Below are 16,382 nucleotides of genomic sequence, written 5' to 3'. Positions count from 1 at the left end.
TATTACAATCTACATCTGCAGTGGAATCAAAGTGTATACAGTCAAGTGTATGACATGTATGCAAGGTTTCGTACTTCTTACTATGAAATTGCTGAAGGAGATAATTAAATGTGGACCTACAGATGTTTGAATTGATTTTGACTCATCGACAAATTTCCCAGAACACACTGCCACATATGCGTTACTTCTACATGACCGTGTGGTCAACTACTGCCCGCTCGCAGGTGTTGTGCAATGAGCTGTATAAATGAATAGGTACTGCACTGTACCTAGAGCATTTCACGATGATGTGTCATGGTGTGAACATCATTGTGGATGCTCAGGGTTTCTATGACAGTGAGCGTAGACAGTTTGTATTTAAAGATGTTGCATTTGTAGTGTACACACAGGATTCTGGAATAATTGAGACATTTTCAGCAAACATTGCATCACCAAGATCTTTCAAGCAAGTGATGTGTACTAAGACACAGAGAAGTGCAAAGTGGTTAACACATTTCTACCATGTAATTCACTGGGAGGATCCAGGCATACCCCATAAAGATATGGTCACTGCACTTTAATTATTTGATCACATGGACACCATCGTCTATGTGAAGGGGAAGGAGAAGATCTCATGGATGTGTCAAATCTTTAAATTTGCTTCTTTTCAAGACCTGGAGTACTACGGCTGTCCTATCCATCGCCTCAAGAACATGTATCAAAAAAGTGCTACTGTACCTGCTTATGAAAATGTAAGTTGGATGAGAAATAAATAATTTTTCTTCCCTAACCTACATCCTTACCATATAAGTTTAATTATGATACTATACCTGCCTCCACCTATACCTGCATTCCACTGGAACTGTCTGACCCACTTACCACAGCCTCTGCGCGCTGTCACCTGGGGAGTAGCGGTACCTGCGCTATTAATAGGTATTGGCTGTAATATACATAGTCAGCAACAAAGAAGAAAACCAGCAGAAGACATCACTGATTTCGATTTCTAGATATACACTGTCCCCCCTCCTTCCCCCCAAATGCCACACCAGCAGCTACATTAAAAAATTAAAAACAATGGACGAAGTGTTCTAGACTAATCTAGTTTAAGACTATTTATTTTTAAGTAACATTTTTCTATGTATGTATATATGTCTGTATTAACGCTTGAAAATGAACAGAACATGTTCGAAACGCGTTGCATTATGTTAGATTAAGCATAAAATAAAATAAAAAGTGACTGGTAGCAGAAACTTGAAATAGATTGAGGACGCTACAAAGAGAAATAAAAAGAAAGTTGCTATCTGATGGAAAATCTCTGTCTGGCCAAGGCAGATTGACAGAAAATGAAATAGACTTTCTTCAGAGTTATAGCCCACCTACTTTCATAAGTTGTCCACAGATGACCACCCTGTTCATGGAATTTGCCCTAAAGGAGCAGATTCTTGGTGTGGTTACCAAAAACCAAAAGAAAGTGGTCAAATATGCCATCATAAGCATTCTCTTACAGAGCCTTTTATGGATGAAATAAAACCAATTCTCAGAGACCTGAGTGATCCTTTTTTGCTTAGTAAATGTCTTCATGGCGGCACTCGGAATGCAAATGAAAGTTTCAACCATTGCATATTGGAAAGATTACCCAGGGATGTTTTTTAGGACTAAACACACTAAAAGTTGGTGTACTATATGAAGTGAGACGTTTCAATGATGGAGTGATAGGAAGGTTGGAAGTCATGAGAAGTTTAGGCATAAAATGTGGCTTTTATATGGAAGATCAGTTGCTTGCATGTGACAGACAATGGGTGCATGAAGCTGAAAGATTTGCTCTTCAAGTTACCAAGAAGCAAGAAGTGCTAAAAGGAATGCCAAGTGGAAATTTGAAAATGAAGAAATGCTGCAGGATGAAGACTATGCTTCAGGAATGTTTTGAGGCACAGTTTAGTTGGACTCAAATCTTCATTCACAATTTCCCGCAAGTTGTATTTTTCAGAATTCAGGTACAAATATTTCCTAAAGTTTATAAAGCATTGCTCCAATTTTTTCTGTTACTTGCAATAGTCTATACTTATGTAGTAGTCGTAAGCTTTAGGGCAGAATCAACTAAATTATAGAAAAAATAACATTTTTAGTTGGGGAAAAAATTATAAAAATTAAAATTTAAGATGTGAGTCTTTTTATCCTCATAATATACATAATAGGTGGAATTAAATAGGTCTAGTACCTCAGCCACCTTCTCATGCATATCCGGTAAAAATTTGGTCTCCTTCAAATGTAGAACAGGATTTGTGGGTTTTATGTGGTGTTGAACTATAATAACACGCTATTAGGATCAAAACGACATTTATTTCGTTGCTTAATAGAGCACAGTCAAGGAAATGTCACTTCGCATCAGAGAAGCCACAAAGGCACCCTCCCCCAGCAGTGCAGAGCATGGCAGGGCAGAGCTAGCACATGTCCACAAAAAAATCTTTGTGCCAGCACGACAGGTGGAGGCAGAGTCCGGTGCACGAAGTGTGTGGCTCGAGCACATCGTCATCAGAATCCTGCGCGTTGGACAGCTGCGCAGGTGGTGGCGAGTTGAAGAGGCCCACAGCAGCAGCAGCGGCAACAGGCGAGGTGTCGGTGAAGGCAGGTCATCAGGGAGTAGCGAAAGTGGCTTTGGGAGGGACTATACAGGCTTTAAACATTGTACCGAAACCGTACTTGGGCAGCTGTTGAGCAAAATCATGGATGTATTGACCCCGTGGTGTAATATGTGGTGTAGGCCATAGTAAGGAAGTTGCAGAGCCACACGAACAGAGTCATCTTGTAACATGATGAAATTGCACGATCTCAAGTCCTCGTGAACAAACACCTGTGGCATGGTGTGAGCGCGAGGTACAGGCAGGTGAATAAGGGGTCACGTGAGCACGCACTCCTTCGATGAGGATCAGCACGTCGGTAGCGTCTGTCGGAGAAGTGTCCTCGACGAATTCGGCAAGCAGAACGAGCGAATCACCCTACAGGTCCTCCTTGTGAGCGGAATGGATTCCCAGCAAAGCCCACGGCAGAGTTCAGACCAAAGCCTGCCATGGTACACGAGTGCAGCTTTCAGTTCTGTGCCATTGCTCCACTAGTCCATTGGCCTGCGGATGATATGCAGTCGTGTCAAATTTCGCCACCCCGTGCAACTCACAGAGGCGAGTGCAAAGTGATGACTCGAATTGGCGGCCTTGGACCATGGTAAGTGATGGGGCAACAAAATCTAGCCACCCACATTGAAATGAAAGCGTGTGCAATTGTCTCAGCTGTAATGTCCATCAGGGGTACCGCCTCAACCCAATGGGTGACGCGGTCGATCATCGAAAGCATGTATTTGTATCCCTCAGACGGGGGAAGAGGACCGACATCATCAATGTGCATGTGGTACAGGTGGCCCTTGGGGATGTCGAACTGTCCTAAAGGCAGTTGCACGTCTCCGTTCACCTTGCTCTGTTGACAAGGAATGCACGCGCGTGACTATGAGTGGCAATCGTGCCACACGCCCGACCAGACAAAACATTCGGTAATGAGTCATGTTGTTGCCCATAGTCCAAGGTGGGCAAGATTATGTAACGCATTGAAAATTCTGCACCAAAGGTAGGAAGGCACCAATAGGCAGGTGAACCAGTAGAAACATCGCAGATAATAGGAGTTGACAACCTGTGCAGGGCAATAGATTTGATGACGACCAAAGATCCATCGTCAGAGAGCAGCCTGAAGTCACGCCAGTCCCTCCAAGTGCAGTGGGGCAGAGATCATCGAAATGTGGGAGAGGTATTTGGCAACTACGTTTTCCACACCACAGATGTAACAAGCGTCCGAAGAATGTTGGCAAATAAAGTCCATGCACCGGGAGCAGCGTGGTGGGAGATCTTTCGCCACTTTGCGGATCACGTCAATAAGAGGGTTATGGTCCAAATAGATGGTGAAATCGCATCCTTCGATGTCACTCTTGAAATGTTTGACTGCCTCATAAACCGCCAGGAGCTCACGGTCGAAGACCGACCATTTACGCTTATTCCTTGTTAGCTTTTTTGAGAAGAAGCAGAGCAGCTGCATTGAGCCTGGAGTGTGCTGTTGGAGGACAGCACCTACTGCCAACTCCCTAGCATCAGTATTGATAGAAATATGCTCCTCGGGGGTAGCCTGCGTGATGGCCGATTTCAAATTGTCCAGTCCAGTTTACGCTTTCCCATTGTATTTTTACTGGAGAGGGAGTCGGTTAGACCCGACTGGATGGAGGCAGCCCGAGGTGTATGTCGTTGATAAAGTTCACCATTCCTAGTAAATGGCGCAGTTGTGTGTAATCCTCGGGGAGAGCCAGAGTCAGGATGATTGCAGTTCACGAATTAGTAGGGCAGTGGCCGTCAGCCGAGACCGTATGGCCAAGGAAAGTAACAGTTGTGGAACAGAGCTGCGGTTTATCATGGTGGATAATCGTACCATTGGCCCCAAGAGCCACACGAACTGCGTCAAGGAAAAGGTAAGTATGTCACCAAAATAGGAAAAAGAGAAAGGAAGTGATAGCAAAATCGAATCAATGAAACATTGCCACATCTGCGCAGCGTTTTTTAAACCATAGGGCGTGAAGCAGTATTCAAAAATGCTGAAAGGCATAAATGATTGCTGTTTTCAGAATGTTTGGCAGGTGCATTGGAATTTGGTGATATGCCTTCAAACAGTCCAAGACAGAAAAGAACTTTGAGCCATGCAGTAACTGCGTGAAATCCTGGATATGAGGAATTGGATAGTCGTCTATAATAGTCCTAACATTAAGGGACCTGTAGTCACCACACGTGTGGAGCGAACCATCTTTCTTAGGCACCAGATGGATGGGAGAGGAGCAGTTGCTGTCCAATGGTTGGAACACACCCGAAGCCAGTAAATCCTGAACTATCTCTTTCGCTCACAACAATTTGGAAACATTAAGACATTGAGTTTTATGACGTATGGGAGGCCCATCCATGGTGCAGATTCGGTGGCAGGTGCCATTGCCGATTGCCCAGACCCGCGAAGGGAAGCATGCATGGTGGGGGCAATGACATCAGGCAAGTAAGAATGTGTGACCCCCACACGTATGAAAGTTCAGAGTATAGTTCTTGAACTGCATCTGCACATCGAACTAACTGGAAGGCAACTGCTTAACTGGAGGGTGAAACACAATGTCCTTCACATGATTATCGTTCACTATGTCGGTGAGTGGTGTGTAATTTCTGGGTGGCGTGCACTGTCTGGGTGGCAGGCCCTGCTGCATAGTAGCATTTGATGGTGGCCATGTTGGGCCGGCAATGGTTAAGTGGCTGCTGGCATGGCAGGGGTCAGTAAATTGTTCACTTTTAACCAACTGTACACTAGGAACACTATTAAAAACGCAAGGCCAATTGCTAGGGTGCGACACACTTCCACAAATCGACACTGGAAGATCCATTGTTCTCAAGACAATGTGGGCCGGCACATGGAGTCTGTCACTGATGAAAATAATTCCCGAATGCACAATGTTAAAGTCAGGGTCACAACTGTGGGTTTTTTGTTGCATTGAACCATGACAACACACTTTTATGATTGAAACAACATTTATTTTGTCACATAATAGAGTGAATACAGGAAAATGGCTGTCGAACTTAGCACTAGAACACAATGAAAAAGAAGCAAAACAAAGAGCAAAGTCAAAGAACTGTCACTTTGTTTCAGAGACGCCACAGATTAAATGGTATTTCAATTTGAAGAAGCATTTTGGAAAAAAAATTGCATTAATTTCTTTGTAATTTTTAAATAACCCTAAGCAGGTTCAAAAATATTAAAAATACTTCTAATTTGTTTAGAAAGTTGCTGCATTACCCGATATCAACAAAAAAAAATCTGTAAAACATATACATTATAAACAGTGCCTGAAAGAAATAGGTGTTGATTTTTATGTACTATTGAGCCAGAAAAGTACCCTTTATCCTTAAATGTGAACCCAATTTAGGTCTTTCCTAATTATATATGTATATTTGGGTTCGTTATGAGTAAGCTTTACTTTTTTTCCATTGCAGTCCTAACAACTTGTTAAGAAAACATGTTGTTTTGTCATGATTGTGTTCAAATTCTGCACACTGCATAGAAAATGCTTTCACATCAGATTGTATTTCACCTATTGGTGAGTGAGTGAGTGAGTGAGTGAGGGAGATTCTATGGTAATAGGTGGTGCTAACAGACTACTTTTTTTGCAGGTTCCATATTGGTAATAATCTGTGCAGTCATTGTGTACTTCACAGATGTGTATGTAGCCAAGTTTGTGGATCCTATCTTGTCTATCATCTCGGCAGTGTCACTTCTAGTGCTAAGTTACCCATATAGTAAGTAAAGGAAGAAACATGTCTTCATATTTCTACACCATATATTAGTGTGCATCCTATTAACTACTTTGTACTGTTACAGTGAAGGAGTCAGGACTGATCCTCCTTCAGACAATACCAGATACTATCAACATAGACTCATTCAGAGTAGAGCTCATACGAGAGTTCCCTGACATCATAAATGTGCATGACCTGCATGTATGGAGACTGACACCAAGCAAGGTGTTTTGCACAGCACATATAATTTTTCTTAATCCAAAGGTGAGAAACTGATATGAATATCATGATTACGTAACCATTAACATAAAAATTGTTCTAAGATTGAAATTCTTCAAATTTCTCAAGGAATTGTTAGAAAGGTCTTAAATAACATACGCTGATATTAAATTTGATTCCTTGTGACACAAATAAAAATAATCACTGTCGTACATATAGGACACTGGGTACTTGCAGTGTTCGAACATGTGCAATGAGAAAGTTATCAGAGTATATAGTATGGCTGTTTGGTGGCCTTGAAGCATTTCCAGATGCTAACATTTTGGCTTGGAAGGCTTGGAGTATTGCTGAGACTACAGGACTGTTGGCTAAACAGCCTTATGGTACTCTTGGTCCAAGCATGCCATTTGTTTTGACTACGAGAAGGAAGAAGAAAAATGCTGATGAATACCTCTTTTTATGGGCGAAAGTGGGCAATGGCAATTGTAAAATAAAGATCAATGGTGATTGTATGATTTATTATAGACAATAAATTGTGTTCTGTACTTTCCTTATCTGTTTTCCTTATCTCCCTCCCTGGAATGTTCTCTAATCCCGGGGCCTTGTTTCGACTTAGGTCTTTCAGTGCTATGTCAAACTCTTCATGCAGTATCATATCTCCTATTTCATCTTCATCTACATCCTCTTCCATTTCTATAATATTGTCCTCAAGTACATCGCCCTTGTATAAACCCTCTATATACTCCTTCCACCTTTCTGCTTTCCCTTGTTGTTTAAAACTGGGTTTCCATCTGAGCTCTTGATATTCATACAAGTGGCTCTCTTTTCTCCAAAGGTATCTTTAATTTTCCTGTAGGCAGTATCTATCTTGCCCCTAGTGAGATAAGCCTCTACATCCTTACATTTGTCCTCTAGCCATCCCTGCTTAGCCATTTTGCACTTCCTGTCGGTCTCAATTTTGAGACGTTTGTATTCCGTTTTGCCTGCTTCATTTACTGCATTTTTATATTTTCTCCTTTCATCAATTAAATTCAATATCCCTTCTGTTACCCATGGATTTCTACTAGCCCTCATCTTTTTGCCTACTTGATCCTCTGCTACCTTCATTATTTCATCTCTCAAAGCTACCCATTCATCTTCTACTGTATTTCTTTCCCCCATTCGTGTCAATCATTCCCTAATGCTGTCCCTGAAACTCTGTATAACCTCTGGTTCTTTCAGTTTATCCAGGTCCCATCTCCTCAAATTCAAACCTTTTTGCAGTTTCTTCAGTTTTAATCTACAGTTCATAACCAATAGATTGTGGTCAGAGTCCACATCTGCCCCTGGAAATGTCATACAATTTAAAACCTGGTTCCTGAATCTCTGTCTTACCATTATATAATCTATCTGAGACCTTCCAGTATCTCCAGGCTTCTTCTATGTATAAAACCTCCTTTTATGATTCTTGAACCAAGTGTTAACTATGATTAAGTTATGCTCTGTGCAAAATTCTACCATGTTTCCTTCTCTTCCTTTTCCTACTATCGAGTTCCAGTCACCCATGACTATTAAATTTTCATCTCCCATCACTATCTGAATAATTTCTTTTGTCTCGTCATAGATTTCATCAATGTCTTCATCATCTACAGAGCTAGTTGGCATATAAACTTGTACCATTTTGGTAGGTGTGGGCTTCGTATCTATCTTGGCCAGAATAATGCGTTCACTATGCTGTTTGTAGTAGCTTAGCCGCATTCCTATTTTCCTATTCATTATTAAGCCTACTCCTACATTACTCCTATTTGATTTTGTATTTATAACCCTGTATTCATCTGACCAAAAGTCTTGTTCCTCCTGCCACCGAACTTCACTAATGCCCACTATATCTAAGTTTAACCTATCCATTTCCCTTATTAAATTTTCTAATCTACCTGCCCGATTAAGGGATCCGACATTCCACACTCCGATCCGTAGAATGCCAGTTTTCTTTCTCCTGATAACGACGTCCTCTTGAGTAGTCCCTACCTGGAGATCCGAATGGGGGACTATTTTATCTCCGGAATATTTTACCCAAGAGGACGCCATCATCATTTAACCATTCAGTAAAGCTGCATGCCCTCAGGAAAAATTACAGCTGTAGTTTCCCCTTGTTTTCAGCCTTTCGCAGTACCAGCACTGCAAGGCCGTTTTGGTTAGTGTTACAAGGCCAGATCAGTCAATCATCCAGACTGTTGCCCCTGCAACTACTGGAAAGGCTGCTGCCCCTCTTCAGGAACCACACGTCTGTCTGGCCTCTCAACAGATACCCCTCTGTTGTGGTTGCACCTACGGTACGGCTATCTGTATCGCTGAGGCACTCAAGCCTCCCCACTAACAGCAAGATCCATGGTTCATGGGGGGCTGATAAAAAAGTATTCTGCAGCCTCCCAGACCAATTAGAATGCTCTTTAGATACATATGTGAATTCCTGAAAGAAAATTAAATCAGTCTCTAGTATTATAACAGCCAAGCATCCTGTTTATTAGACACCTTCTCTTTTTGCAAGAGTAGAGGTTTTCACCAAGAATTTTATGCAGCCGGCATAAATAGATTTCAGACATTTACATATGAAGGAATGTAATATACTTAACCTTATCATGAGACTGCTAGCAAAGAGTATAGTAAGTCATGTGCACAGGGGAAAAAATCACTGATGTTGACATAAGGATTTATACACACTAAGAAGTTGTCTCCATGTGGAGTGTAGTTGCAGAGAGAAAGTAAACAGCATGATGCAACAATGAGTGGCAACTTTTTTTTTTTTACAATTTGCGCAGAGCAGAAACAAATTTCAAAGTTTCACTGTCCTTCAAAGTAGTCACCAGCATTGTGTGTAACCCATTGCCATTGATGTGGAGGCCACATCAACAGTGCACCAGTTATGTTGACAGAGTGCAGTGGTCTATTGCCTAACAATTACTGAAATGAATTCAAGGAGTGCTTCCTTCAGTTGAATCAGTGGTTTTGAAAAGGGCAATTTTTGGAAAATCAATTAAAACTGTCTTTTTTTTTTTAAAAAATTGATTTTTATTTTTAAAGAATTTTTCATTAATGTATATATTTAACATCTATTGTATACCTTAATTGCAAGTGATTATCTTTTTTTGTTTTCGCAAAAAAAGTTTAAAGTAAGTGGACTTGTGCCATTTTCAAAAAAAAAAAAAAAAGGGGGGGGGGGGGGAATTTGAATAATAGCACTTTCTAAGAAAATGTGTTTTTTATTTAATGTTGAATTTGAATATATTAACATTGTATCAAAAAAATCATTACTTATTTGTATTATCAACAAAAAATGACGAAATATGTGCATTTTAAGGTTGTATTTTGTATTCAGTCATCATTGAGTTCTTCGTCTTGTCAGCCATTCACATATTTCTTCATAAAAGGGAAAATGCCCCTGTGGAATGTACTTCACTGACTTTTTAATATCTTCAGCTTTCTTGTGGTTGATGGGGCACTTGTTGTGGTAAGCCTCCTCTGTTGGTAAGGAAATGTTTCCTGCCTTAGTCAGAGTAAAGTGGTGTACTTTTAACCCATCAGTATGTTCATTAGCTTTTAACACACCAGGATTATATTTTTCACACTGCAACATGAAATACTTTGATATATTAAAATCAATTTTGTCCTTTTTTGGCACCCTATTTCCCAAAGATTCAGTTGACGTGGTTGTTTTTTTGTAAAATTTTCCCACCAACCTTTAAACTCAATACTGAAAGATTTTTCATGCAGTATGCAAGTAAATTTACATTTTGAATTTGATTCAGCTACTTTCATTGCATACTCTGTAGGCGAGTACACATGATCACGCCCCTTTATATATCTTTTAATTACCTCAAAGTCACGGTCACAGGGAAGGAAAGAGTGCCTCTGTGTAGGACAATATTGTACAATTTTGTTGAATCCTCCTGTTGAAACCAGGAGCCCTCATGATATAAATGATGTATTGAGGTTACCTTTCTCATATTATGGACGCAAAACAAGTACACCCATAGTTGTCTCACGTATAATACCTCTTGCACTGGGATGTGTGGCAAGGGCAAATTCTGCATGTAATCAAAACAAATACATGCCATGTCATCTTGTTCAACACAATTTGCTGTTACTTCCTTCAGTGTGTTGTAGAACTTTTGTGATCTATGCTTATGTACCAACAGCTGAGCAGCTACAACACCATTAGTATTATCATTTAGAAAATAACTTTAAGTTTTTGGCTGAGCTCCTTACAAGTAGCACACACATCCTTTTGTGGCCTTCCAAATGCATAGCCAAAGTTCTCCTTGTAATACTTCCAATAAAATGAATATGTAACTTTAATGTCTGGATACTTTTTGCAAAAGAGTGCATGATGATTATTACTGTTAGTTCGGTATTCAAATACTTGATATTTCAATTTGCATAAACTGTTTCCTTTACTGGGAAAGAGGAAATATGCTCATTTATTTTTTCACAAGCTGCTCCTGCTACAGCTTTGTTTCTAGAGTTTTCTGATTTTCCTCGATTTTCATTTGAATACTTTTTTGCAAATAGAATGTCTGTTACCTGCAAGAGTAATGCTGTACAAAACATTGTGGATTCTGGCCTATGGAGTATCCTTCCATGGTTTACCGTGATGAACATCAGACAACGTCAGCTGGCCTTGTAGGAAAATATCTTGCTCTGTTTTACTTTCAAAATCATGGAAATTTTTCAAACTTGTTATCTTGTCTAGGTCACTGAATTCTGTAAAACACTTCATACTGCATATGAAATCAAATAAAAGCTACTAGTTTTGGCTTTACTGTTTTGTAATGGGTATTTAGGCAAACTGTGTTATCTGCATAAATCTGTGGAAATATACTGCAGATTTTTAATTTATTTGAGCTTAAATACAGGTGAGACTTTATTTATGCTATGTGGTTGAAGACGAATAATTGCAGTAAAATTTATTGATTGATCCCAGTAAACAGAATAAGCCTACATTAAAATTTTGATATATTTATTTTATAAGTTTTAATTAGTGAAGATGAAGTGAATGTTTGCCCCATGCAAATGTGATTTTCATTGTTCTGCTGACCATTATGTTGAAAGCTTATTTTGTATTAGATTATATTTTTAATAAGATGTAATCTACATAAAAGTTAGGCTAGAAACTTACCTGCAGTCAGATCCTGCTGATCTGGCTGCAATGACTTTCCCAAAATAGCTGATGTGTTCGTTTCTCTTTACCTTACACCTTTTAATCTTATTCTGTTTATATTCTTCTGGATTTTGTTGGTCATTTTTGTGTTTTTGAGGTGACTCATTAGTATCACTGTCCATGTTTGCATGCAAATCAACTATAAAACAACACGCAACCAGCTGCTTGAAAAATTTACTAAAATGGTCACCAGATAGCAGCAGCATAGTTGTTTTGGAAGGGACATTAGTTCAGGGGTAATGCCCTTTTCAAAAGATTCAACAAACCCATTGCCTTCCTCTGCCTATGTTATGCATTGGACTGATGCTGTTTTCATACAAAATGATGTATCTATCTCTATAGATACCGAATCTGAGCATAACTCAATATGGCAAAAAATGTGACTCGTGCCCTTTTCAAAATAACTGATTCAATTTAGGAATTAAGGTGCAGTCACAAGGACTAAAGTCCGGGGAGTGTTGTGGGTGGTGCAAGACTTCCCAGCCCCATTGAGCAAACAATTCAATCACAACTTTCACTATATGTGCCCCCAAGAATAGTCCTTCAAAATGATATGTAAGTTCACCTCTTCTTTGCCTAAGCTGCTCATTTTTACAACACAGCCTCTGACTAACTTAGAGAAATAAGAGACAGTGCTTTCTGCAAGATTCACCAATCACTTGGCAGGTCAGTGTTCCTTGGTGTGATCAGTCCTCCCTGGCTTTGGGATGAAAACAACTTTCACTGTCCTCCAAGCATTAGGAATGACTCCTACTGCTAGTATGACTCCAGTCAGTCTGCATAGGAATCTAAGTAGTCCCTCTCCTTCTTGTTGCAATAGAGCCGGAAAGATTCCATCAGAACCTGGTGACCTGAATGTTTGAAATGTTCTCACTGTCTACTGGGTTGATTTTTTTTCTTTGATTTTTTTTAGTTTAACATGTTGTATGGCCAATTCAGAGTTCTCCCTTTGGTTTCCTGAAAATGAGTACATTTCTGGGACTGAATCTTGGTCTGTGTTATCTGCCAGAGTGCAATGAAGGAAGTGAACCTTGAGGAGCCCATCCAGCATATCACGTGCTGTCTTTGTATACTCATCATCTTTCTTCCTTAGAGTGCCTCCTGTATTGGTTGTTATTTTAGTGAGAGTTTTTTGAAGTCTGACCCATGTAGCTGTACCTTCCAATTCCTCACAGAATACCTTCCAGGTCGATAGTTCCAATTACATAAATGCGAGATTGTATTTGGCAAGGGCCTCCCAATATTTTGCCCATTGTCCTTTCATTCTTACCTGCTTACTTTGTGGTGATTACCATAAGTCACGACAGGCAAATGCCAGCATAGTTTCTTTGGAAAGGCACGGTTAATTTCCTTCGCCATCCTCCACAAGTCTGAGCTTGTGCTCTGTCTTTAATGACATTAAATCCGATCTTCCTTCATTCTTTCTTGGTTACTTTCCAATTCCAGGTTACTGTTCCACCAAGGTACCATTCTGGTTTATACACTTCTTGATAAGAGTGTTTTATAAGTATGGTAAATGTTTCTTCATCTGCCATTTCCTCAGACCTGCTAGATTCGTTATTGAAGTTATGATTTCAGATAGGCATGAGTTTAGGTCTTTCCTATATGAGTCCCAGCCTGTTTTCCTAGGATTCCTGTAGGCCATGGTCTGTTAAGCACCCATTCCAACCTCAAACTTGATATGTCTGAGGTCAGATAAGGATGGCTCCAAAGCCAAACATCATTGTTTGATGTAACAACCCATTAAGACTGACACAGAAGCTATTTCAATTACTTCTTCCCTTCTTATGTTCCTGATGGTAGGTTCCCCATCCCTGTTAAGGCTCTCCATACTACTCTTCAGTAAATATTCTAGAAGATACTCACGTCTGCTGTTGGTGTCACTGCTTCACCACAGTAGATTGTGGGTGTTGGCACTAGAACCAACCAGCACTTGTTCATTCAGCTGTGAATAGCTGTCTACCATTCTCCTAACTTCCTGGTAAGGAGAAACCTGGGCTTGTTTTATCTCAAGCAACACAACCTGCCACTTCAGGTGCCAACCTGAGAACTGTAAGATTTCTGCACAGGATGTTTCACAATTAGAAGCAGTCACCAAGGGTGTCAAAGTGAAAGTGGCTACCAAGTGCATGATTATAGTGTGTATAACAATTAGTAGCAAAATATGACATGGGTGAGAATGTACAAGGGGGGAGGGGGTGTACCAAATTATGCACCATTTGTGTGGAACAATGTTCTTAAACTGGCCCTGAGAGGAGCATTGTCCTTGTGAGGAAGGTAAATTGAGGCCTGTAAAATTTCCCTCATGCTACCTTCCATTTGCTACTTCACCCTGATGGTCATGAAGCGCCTGGAACAAATGTTCTGGAGTGCTTTCAATATCTAGCAAAAATCAACATACCTCCAGTTCCTCTGAAGTCTGGATCACCCCCTTAATATAAACAGTGTTCCTGGATAACGATCTCCTGTCTTCCCAGCAGACAACTCAGGGCAGCAGTTGGCCTGTTACTGTGTTTCAGTGTATCTGCAACACTTGTAGGTGCCAGTTTGCTTCCATAGTTACTTCTGATGTCTTTGGTTGTCCTGACGGTAACGTGCAAAGGATTCTTCACTGAGTTTCACCTCAAGATTTTGGCCATCTGATACAACCTTTCATTTTCTTGATCTCCAGTCCTCTTTAGAGACCTTCTGGTTGTGCACCTGTACTTTATCGGACAATGTCTTTGGTGGAGTATCCTTAAGAAATTTTGGTACCCAAATTGAACTCTTTGTAGTCCCGAAGAGGTCGGCCACTGTCTTGACCAGCAACTTCACCTCCTAGCACAGAAGTATCTTGGGCACTATCTCCTGAAGCCAACCCAATGTTCCCATCCCCTGACAAAGATTACAGCAAAATCCTCACCAATCTTCTCAAACAGAGCCATCTGAATGAGCTTCACTTGATGTGAGGTGATGTTGACAAGTGGATATCCCTTTCGGATTACTACCATCCTGAAAACTGAGACTGCAGTACTATGGGTCTCTTTCTCTATTTCTTGCCTTGGCTTTTTCTGGATCTGATTATCCTGAGAATTGGGAATATTAAACCCCTCTTCCTTTCTTTGAGGCAGAAAGTGTCTGTTTGCCCCTTTCACTCTGACACAGTCTTTTTTTAGAGATCTTAAGTCTGAGACCTTTTAATTCACTCCATTTGTGTTTAGGAAGCCACTCTTTGTCTTCCTCAATTTTTCCAATAAGTACTCTCTGCTGATCTCTACAAAAAGAATTTGATCTTCACTCAGTCCTATTTCTCAGTAATGATTTCCACTTTTTGGTCTGGACTGGTTATGGAAACCGCTTCCATCAGTTCCAGCCTGATGCCTGGGTGTTGGTTGTCTCAAGTCCATCAGTTCTTGTTTTATTTTGGTCTGTGTTCTTCATTTGCTCATGAGAACTGGGGATTTATTAGGTTGACCAGCAGATTTGCCGCCTCCCACAGAAGTATCTTGGGCTCTATCTCCAGAAGCCAATCCACTGTTCCCGTCCCCATGCAGTGCAAGGCTAATTAGTCACGGAGGTTACCCAGTATCCCTGAAGCTCCATTCATGACACATCTTCCCATATGCCACCCATACATTGGCATGGATAATATCACAGCTTGGTTTGGGTACCTGGGGAACTGGGGATGGATTTTTGGAATGTGTTGTGGGACATTGTTTATCTGGTTCATCCGTTGAGGCTTGTCCAGTACAGTACACACTGCCATTAGCTGTGCTACAGCCAGCATAGGCCTCAGCTTCGTGCAAAGACACGCGCCTCTCTCCCTGCACAGTCAGTGCCTTAACTAGCTGGTGTCCCCAGGAGCAACTAGTGTTAGAACTATGAGTGTATGTTCCATCCATGTATATGATGAATCTGTCCTCTTTACGATAATTTGTCCCTTTATTCAAAAAGTTGGTATGTTTATTTTGCACATCTAATGGTCAAATAGCAACTTCCTGTTATCTGATGACTTCCTACACCTGGTAAATGTTATACAATGTGAATTATACAAACATATAAACAAGACAAACAAAAAAATAAAAACTGAAGTATCTGAACTAACTTGTGTAGTAAGGATCATAATGATAACATGCTCCTTTAAATGGTTTTCTCTGACTAACAGAACTTGGGATTTTAATGTCAGGCTCTGTTTAAGTGTCATAGGGTAACTATGTACCGACCTCTTGACAGCCTGTTCCTCAAAATTATCTAAATTTGAAGTTTTCTTCTCCCTCTTCCAACGTCTTTGTCCCCAGGGTTTCACCACCCTTTGGTGAGTTTGCGCATGGCTACTATGGGCCCCAACCTTTGCAGCACTTTTCCCTTCCGTGCTGCATGTCTATCCTCCTGTTATTCTTTTTCCCTCCCTTGGAAAACATGTCTAGGATATTGTTGGAACTATATCCCGAATTTTCAGTAGCCTGTCATCAGAACAGTCCCTCCAGTGTTTTTTCATTCTTTTTTCCTTTCTTTGGTCCCTTTCTCCTATACTTCCTACGCTTTGGCATTTGAGGTTCCCATTTTTTTTCTTCCTCCCTTTGCACTCCTGAAGGCTGGCCCATGCATGTGATGCATAACAGGTAACTGGGTAAAGTGTAGTTCGTAGCCCTGGG

The 16,382-nt window shown here is 40.6% G+C and overlaps 1 protein-coding gene across 6 annotated transcripts in view; it reads left to right on the top strand.

The window, feature by feature from the left end:
• The window catches only part of LOC126198920 (zinc transporter 1), a 700,140-nt gene that overhangs the window by 650,301 nt on the left and 33,457 nt on the right, over window positions 1–16,382 (top strand). For all 6 annotated transcript variants that reach the window (XM_049935550.1, XM_049935549.1, XM_049935551.1 and 3 more), the window contains 2 exons: window positions 6,210–6,335; window positions 6,418–6,596. In XM_049935550.1, coding sequence (XP_049791507.1) covers window positions 6,210–6,335; window positions 6,418–6,596 — 305 coding nt within the window. The remainder of the gene's footprint in view (window positions 1–6,209; window positions 6,336–6,417; window positions 6,597–16,382) is intronic.

Source organism: Schistocerca nitens, chromosome 8, assembly GCF_023898315.1.
Source record: "Schistocerca nitens isolate TAMUIC-IGC-003100 chromosome 8, iqSchNite1.1, whole genome shotgun sequence".
Lineage (NCBI taxonomy): Eukaryota > Metazoa > Arthropoda > Insecta > Orthoptera > Acrididae > Schistocerca > Schistocerca nitens.
Note: the sequence above shows the minus strand (reverse complement) of the source record. Positions and strands in the feature narration are given on the sequence as shown.